The following is a 7,717-nucleotide window of genomic DNA, read 5'->3' as shown; positions in this document are numbered from 1 at the left end:
ATTCTTTCACGATAGGAATGAAGTATATAGTGCTTTTAACTTATTTCTTTTGAAAAACAATTATTCATAATCACTTTGTGCACCAAATTATTATTATGGTTTAGTGATAGTCTTGCACTTGTATATGAGAGGTGTCGGATTTGACTCAGGTAGATGTTGAAACGAGGTATTAAATTAGGCCTCCACAAAATTAAGAGAGTGAAACTGTGAAACTTGATTTAACTCGAGCAAAGGCGGGTCTAAATATGCAATCGGGGGCCTCAACAGCTGAGCTTTGAGGAACTCCCGCATTTCGGATACAGCGAAGACGGAAAGCAAAGCCATGATCTCGCAGTTCTTCCTGCTCTCGCAGCGTGGCGACAATATCGTCTTCCGCGACTGTCAGTCTCTCTCTCTCTCTCCCCCTTATCCAATCTCTAATCCCTTGTTAATTTCATTCACCAGATTTTAACTTCCGATCTAAATTCTTCAGCAACTCAGTTCTTGTGTAGATCAAATTGTTGCTTATACTATTTCAAATTAGCTCCAGATTAGTATTTAATCCAGCTCTAATCTCTGGTGGGTATTCCCTAGATCGTACGTGCATACCGTAATTCTTCGCGTTATTTTTCATTCATAGAAGGGCAATTTGAGCTCCCTTTTTTTTTGAAGAATTTAGTACTTTGTTGACCTTTTCGGAAATGGGTATGGTGTGAAATAGAGAAACAAGTGTAACTGAACACTTTTTTTTTATTTTTTTTCTTTCTATAAGAAAGGCTGAATAAACATTTGGTAGATCTGTTCTTATTGGGTTTAGTGCTGAAAGATGTTTCTTGAAGCGTATTTTGTTAACGCAGATCGCGGAGAAGTTCCTAAAGGAAGCGCGGAGATATTTTTCAGGAAAGTGAAGTTTTGGAAAGAAGATGGGCAAGAGGAAGCACCCCCTGTCTTTGTAGGTATTATCTTACTGAGGAATGAATGACACTGTCTTCGTATTTTCTCAACTTGAAAACTTTGATCCATTAATTTTCTTTGAATATTTCGACCTACAGAATGGCGTCCAAGTTGCTTAATAGTTACATTATTTCTTGTCCCATTTTTTCTTTTTATTGTTTTGTTAATTGTTACATTGTTTCTTGTCTTGGTTGTGAACAAATCCATAAAGCATGCGTATTTGATCTGGTACCTTTTGCTGACTTTTTCTTTACTTAATCGGTAGAACGTGGATGGTGTCAACTACTTTCATGTGAAGGTTGTTGGACTATTGTTTGTCGCAACCACAAGAGCTAATGTATCACCATCTCTTGTCTTGGAACTTCTACAAAGAATTGCCCGTGTCATCAAAGATTATGTTGGGGTTCTCAATGAAGATTCTATAAGGAAGAATTTTGTGCTTGTGTATGAGTTGCTTGATGAAGTCATAGTAAGCTCCTTTTATGTTTCTTTACTTCTATGGTTGTATTTTTCTTTATGTATATGAATTCATACTTCTTATCGTCATAATGTGCTAACAGAGTTTCTCTATTAGATTGAAAAATTAAAATGTGATTTGTTAGTTACCCTCTTTAGTGAATCTAGAATTGATGTCCTCCTTTTGATAATTTTTTTAAATGTCCTTGATCATTGCCCTCCACCTCTGTTTTATTCTCAGTTTTTTAAAAGGCTAGTGCTTTTAAGGGACAACTTAAAGTGGTAATTTTCAATCCAAAGTTTAGTTGATATCTATCAACTGGATTATTTTGGATCGGAAAAAGTAGTGCTGAATGTATGTTTCTCCTCAATGGTGTGTACAGAAAAAGTAATTTTGAATGTGTGGACCACTGACCACTCTACTGCCTGGTTGTGTATTCTTCGTGGATAAGGCTAAGGATATATAAGGCCAGCTAGAGTTGGGCAATCCCAGCTTCTTATGATGCTTTACCGTATCAAAGTTAAAGTTTTCTGGAGGGAGGAAAATGGGTTTGATGCTAGGAAGTTATGTTGTATTGACAATAACTTGGGTTGTTTGGATGGAGATGAACAAGATATTTTTAAGGGTGCTGGGAAACCATATGGTACATTTGCGAGACAAAGTTCAAGTCTGGACATCCTTGTGGGCTTCGGTTTCTTTAAAATCTAGGGAGTGGTCTTTAAATGCTATTTATTTTGACTGTGCTGTTGTAAATTAGTTTGTTATTTGTTTGCAATTGGTTTTTCCTTTTCGATGTACAATTGATGGGTGACATAATTCAGCCAGCACCTTGTCCCGTGTTGCAAATATGTTTTTCTATCCAATGAAAGTTTGTATTTGATATTTAAAAAGCAGAGAATATATGTTGATAAAATTGATATATGCATTTATGTGAAAAATACACTGACATATTTGATCCATGGAAATTATTAACTTGCTTGTGACTTGATTTTGTTTATACAATTCAGGATTTTGGCTTTGTGCAAACAACATCAACTGAATTGTTGAAGTCTTATATATTTAATGAGCCAATTGTTCTCGAATCTGCGCGTTTATCATCTATTGGCCCTACTGGCCTTTTTATGGTAAGGAGTCATCTATCCAAGATTTTCAGAAGATAAATTATGCTTAAGGTGGAATACCATTTCTATTTTTGTCTTAGTAGCATTTTAGTGATTGGCTCCCAAAACTGATGCATGCAGCAAGGGACGAAGAGAATGCCTGGAACAGCTGTCACAAAATCAGTTGTTGCAAATGAGCCTGGTGGCAGGAAGAGGGAGGAAATTTTTGTGGATATAATCGAGAAGATCAGTGTTACTTTCAGCTCTAGTGTGAGTATATGTGTCTTTAATTGACTGTTAGATTTAACCACTCTTTCCTCACTGTTATATCGGCATTAAAATATAACAACAGTAGTACAAACACAATAATAAGTTCTTATAATTTCTAACAAGCAAAATTTGATGCCAATCTTACCAAGTGTTATCATGAACTTCTTGGTTTGATATGGAAATCCTGCACTCCTTACTCTTTTAATATCATATAGGTATGTTCACTGGTTCTTATGAATGAGGTGTTGACATTACTCTCTTGTGTGTGATCTGATATTCAGCTTGTGCGGTTATTTATAAATATTTTTCATATCAATCAATGCACAATAGGGGGTTGATTGTGAAGAGATTAGGTTGTCCATCAGTAGCTAATTTTAGGATTTTTCGACCTTTCTAAAGGGTTGTTTGAAGGATTAAAATTGTGGATGAACTTAGAGGGTTTCAAATAAATACTAAGGTCTCTTTTGGTATAAAGGATTGGATTGGAATGGATAACACTCTAATTTAAGGTATTTTGAAGGCAAAGGAGAATGATTCTTCATTTTGAGAGGATTAAAAGAGGATTAGGCGTGAAGGAGACTTCAAAATCCTACCATTTTGGGGAGGATTGGAATGGAGAACTTTTCTTCTTGAGTATTCCATCTCCTACCTACAAGTTGGTCAAAAAATTTTCGTTTCTTCTTTCAACATACCTTGAAAATAGTTGCTTGTCCATTCCAATCCAGTCCTTCATACCAAATGAGGCCTAAATGCCTTGTAAGTCATCTTGGTCACTTGCGTCTAGACCCAAAAACTCTTTTGAGGTTCTAGCGCTCATTTAGCCTTAAAATTTTAGATTGGATAATTATGCATGTGGTACATAAACTTTACTGCAATGCACATTCTTTTGACTTAATTCCTGACATCTCCCAAACTCGCCTATATTTATTCATTATATGTGGAAACAGTACTATAGTCAATTACCTATATTTATGTTGCTATACAGGGGTACATATTGACTTCTGAAATTGATGGAACCATTCAAATGAAGAGCTATCTCTCAGGAAATCCAGAAATCCGATTAGCTCTCAATGAGGATCTGGGCATAGGAAGAGGTGGAGGGTCAGGCTATGGTACTTACCTGACATGCCACCAGATTGTTATGTTTTACAAGTTCACAACTATCCTTTGAACATAAATCTTTTCATATTATGGTGTCATGGAGTTGTTTGTGGCACCATGGTCAAGTAGATGATCTAATTTTAAGATTTTGAGTTTTATGGTACCTAGAAAAATATCTAGTTTTTAGATTAATAAACTAAAATTTTGAGGTCAGATGCATGTGGTATGTCCTCTCTTCTAAAGAAAAGTCCCTGTTTCATTTTCATTTTTTCCACTATATGATATTAGTGCATAGAATCATCAACTAAAATGCCTCGATGTAGCTTTAAATTGCTCAATAAATGCCAACTTATTTTGTCAAGCTCGTATGTTGTCCTTTCACAATCTCAAATGCTGTTTTCTCTTGCAGACCATAGGAGTTCATTTGGATCAGGAGCGGTGGTACTTGATGATTGCAATTTTCATGAATCTGTACGTCTTGATAATTTTGAAGTAGACAAAACTCTGACCCTGGTAAGTAAAAATGAGTCAGATTATTCTTTTTTTTTTCAATAAATGATACAAAAGTAATTTGATATTGTGTGTTGAAATGATTAAACGGTTGCTCTGTGGTACTAATTTTAGGTGCCCCCTGACGGTGAATTTCCTGTCATGAACTACCGTATGACTCAAGAGTTCAAGCCCCCTTTTCGTATTAATGCGTTGATTGAAGAAAAAGGAGCTCATAAGGTGAATACTGTTTCATAAATTTTATCTAATGGTTTAAGATTGTGAAATGAATGGAAGAAAACTTATTTAGAAAGATAAAGAATCAGATTTTGAACAAGAGATTGAGGCATTTGGCTTACACTATGATGATGAGCATTGTGGAATACGTATTCCTGTTAACTTTGTACAATTCCTGCATTTAAAGATCATGTGGTTATGGTAGGAAATTACAGTTTGGAATTGCCATTGTAGGCTGAAGTGATTCTGAAAATATATGCCGAGTTCCCCTCGAACATTACTTCCAACACAATTGCTATACAAATGCCGCTACCTAAATATACTATCAGGTACTCTTCGCTTATTTTTTATTTCTAAGAATATTAGTTATTATTCCATCCCTATACAATTTGATATGGTGAAAGGGCAACGTTTTTGCATGTCTATTTATTACATAACCAATGTCCATATAAAATTTTCTGGGCACTTTAAAATTTAAATTGCCATTGTTCTTGGTTCTAAAGTTTGTTGAAAATATGAACGTCGGTCTCAATCTATGAGAACTTTTTTCATTTGGGTTTCATTTAACTAGTCTTGCTAGGGTAGTTTATTTACCCTTTCTCACAGTACATTGGAGGGAAACCTACTTTTTTCATCTGTGACTATCATTTTCTTTACTATAATTATATTAATTACAGACAAAAAATAAGTGAAAAGGGAGGTAACTAGAAAGATCTGAAATTAATAAATTGGTTTCATCCACTAGTTTAGCTGATTTTTCCCTTGGGAGGGGTGCTCCAAAGAATCTTGCAGGTGCCGGAGATTAAGTATTTTAAAAGACTGATCAAACTTCGTCGTTTGTTGTGAACTTGTCGGGGCAGTAGTTAATAAAACCAACTAAAATTTACAGCAAAACATGGTAGTTGTCTTTGAATGATTACAAAGACATTTGAAATGTAAGAGGACGTTTAACCTGTGGTGTATGAAAAAGGTGTAGAGAAGGCTTCATAGTATTCCACGTGAGGAGTCAAACTGACAGACTTTGCTAAAATTGCATTATATTGTCTATATATACATATCCACTGTTTAAACAATTTATATATGTTATTTCAGAGCCAGTTTTGAGTTGGAACCAGGAGCAGTCGGACAAACAACAGATTTCAAGGATGCCAATAAGAGACTTGAATGGGGTTTAAAGAAGGCAAGAATTTTTTATCAATGATCTTATGTGTTCACGTTTGAGTTTTGAAGTGTTAACTTTGTCCCATTATTGCAAATACTATATTGACAAGTTCAAACAACAGATTGTTGGTGGATCTGAACATACGCTACGTGCCAGACTTACATTTTCACCGGATGCACATGGTATCTCTTGATTACTTTCAAAATGATGCTATTTACTGTAAATCTCGTTATATATACATATTCATGGATTACATGCTGCAGGAAATATTACAAAAGAATCTGGACCAGTTAGCATGACATTTACAATACCTATGTATAATTCTTCAAGACTTCAGGTAAGCCATTGTCATATCTTTCACACATCATTAAAACCATGCAAAGATGTAGATTATATGGTTAGAATACTCATCTATTTATGAGAGATAATGTTGGATCCTTCATTGTCATGCTGTTGCTACTTTGTGTTGGACTTGAATGGAACAATATGGGTCGAATATTGAATGTGGGTGCTGATTTCGTTTCCTTATCCAACCTAAACTTCAACTATGGCATGGCCTTGAGTCATACTGTCAGATGTAGTCTAAAATGAGTCTCATTTGAGGCTGATATGTATATAGCCCTAGTGGTTCTTCTAAGCCGAGGAGGCATTAGCCCTGGTACCTCAAAGAGGTCATCATTGATTTGTCTAATGGCTAGCTCTCATCCTATACAAGCTCTTCATCCTCTGTTGTCTTGCACCGTCGGGCGAATGGATTTTCCCTGCCCTTTTAACAATGCTGTCCCCAGTGGTGTTTTTCATTTTTAAGAAAGAGTACATAAAATACTAATGCCCTTTTATGGGGGAGGTATTTTTATTTCTGGCCCATCAATATGCTGAGTTAAATGATGTTTCTTTGATGCAGGTAAAGTACTTGCAGATAGCAAAGAATTCTGGAACTTATAATCCATACCGGTGGGTAAGATATGTTACTCTCGCCAATTCATACGTTGCTCGGATATGATCTAATAAAGCCTTATCTGTTATGCTATTTCGCGGTGGAGAGTTGGATTGGGAAGAAGGTTTCTAGTTGTAAGATGTCTAATGAAACCCTCGCGCTGTATTCCTTTTCCATGGGTTCGGATTTCAGTGATTTCATTTCTTGACTAACGTTTAGGTTGTATCGCTGAATTTTTTTGGGTTGGACTATTCATTCATTGAATTGCTACTTGTGTATTGGATGTTCATTAACTATATAAATGCACTCAAATTGGAACCAATAGAGTTTGTTACCTTCGGGGTTTTTTTTTCCAGCTTGGGGTATGTTGTTTTTTAGAGAACTCTACTGTCGGTGTTTTTTCCGGCTTGGGGTGTGTTGTTTATTAGAGAACTCTTTTCAGAACGTTTAGGACTAATGGCACTCGAAGATTCATACGAATCTCTGCCAAATCTGTATATTATATGCACTAACCTCCAATTTGCTTAACAACCAAAAGAAAAATTGACGGTGGATAAATAGTTCAGCTAACGGCAGTGCTTTTCATCGCATAATCTTCTAAATGTTGGATTTGTGGGTGTTGTATTTTTTATTTTTTTAACACAAAACCAAACATTGTGTAAAAAAATTGGATACAAGAAGGATACCAAGCAAGCTCGTGTCTTCAGAAGGTCCGCAGAGGATGGCTCTATCACGATACAACCTCTATGAATGAATAATGTTGGGACAAAGAAAATTTATTATTTTAGAGGTATTATTATAAATTTTTATGTCTTTCTTTTTCTTGTTTTTTATTTTTTTTATTTTTTTTATTTTTATTTTTTTTTATAAAAATACATGTATCTTATAAAAAAACGAAGATATTGAAAAACAAAGAAACATGTACATAGAACATAATCTCTCTCTCTCTCTCTCTCTCTCTCTCTCTCTATATATATATATATATAATCTCTTAGACTCCAAATCATTACGATTATTGTTCTTCCATGGCA

The 7,717-nt window shown here is 35.1% G+C and overlaps 1 protein-coding gene across 1 annotated transcript; it reads left to right on the top strand.

Moving 5' to 3' along the window:
* Nucleotides 1-201: 201 nt before the first annotated feature.
* LOC103401986 (AP-4 complex subunit mu-like) lies at nt 202-7,008 on the top strand. Its single transcript, XM_008340719.4, has 13 exons — nt 202-380; nt 837-931; nt 1,199-1,402; nt 2,398-2,514; nt 2,632-2,760; nt 3,746-3,872; nt 4,271-4,374; nt 4,486-4,590; nt 4,822-4,916; nt 5,680-5,767; nt 5,871-5,931; nt 6,013-6,086; nt 6,654-7,008. Exons 1-13 carry the CDS (start codon nt 323-325, stop codon nt 6,750-6,752), a joined length of 1,356 nt encoding a protein of 451 aa, XP_008338941.2. The 5' UTR covers nt 202-322; the 3' UTR covers nt 6,753-7,008.
* Nucleotides 7,009-7,717: the final 709 nt, after the last annotated feature.

The sequence above is a fragment of the Malus domestica genome, chromosome 15 (assembly GCF_042453785.1).
Source record: "Malus domestica chromosome 15, GDT2T_hap1".
NCBI classification, from domain to species: domain Eukaryota; kingdom Viridiplantae; phylum Streptophyta; class Magnoliopsida; order Rosales; family Rosaceae; genus Malus; species Malus domestica.
Note: the sequence above shows the minus strand (reverse complement) of the source record. Positions and strands in the feature narration are given on the sequence as shown.

Excerpts from the sequence above, each read along its gene's own strand:
- LOC103401986 (XM_008340719.4), top strand. The coding sequence starts at position 323 with ATGATCTCGCAGTTCTTCCTGCTCTCGCAGCGTGGCGACAATATCGTC. Across the intron at positions 2,761-3,745 it reads GTGTTACTTTCAGCTCTAGT|GGGTACATATTGACTTCTGA; the intron begins GTGAGTATATGT and ends GTTGCTATACAG. Across the intron at positions 4,591-4,821 it reads AAGAAAAAGGAGCTCATAAG|GCTGAAGTGATTCTGAAAAT; the intron begins GTGAATACTGTT and ends TTGCCATTGTAG.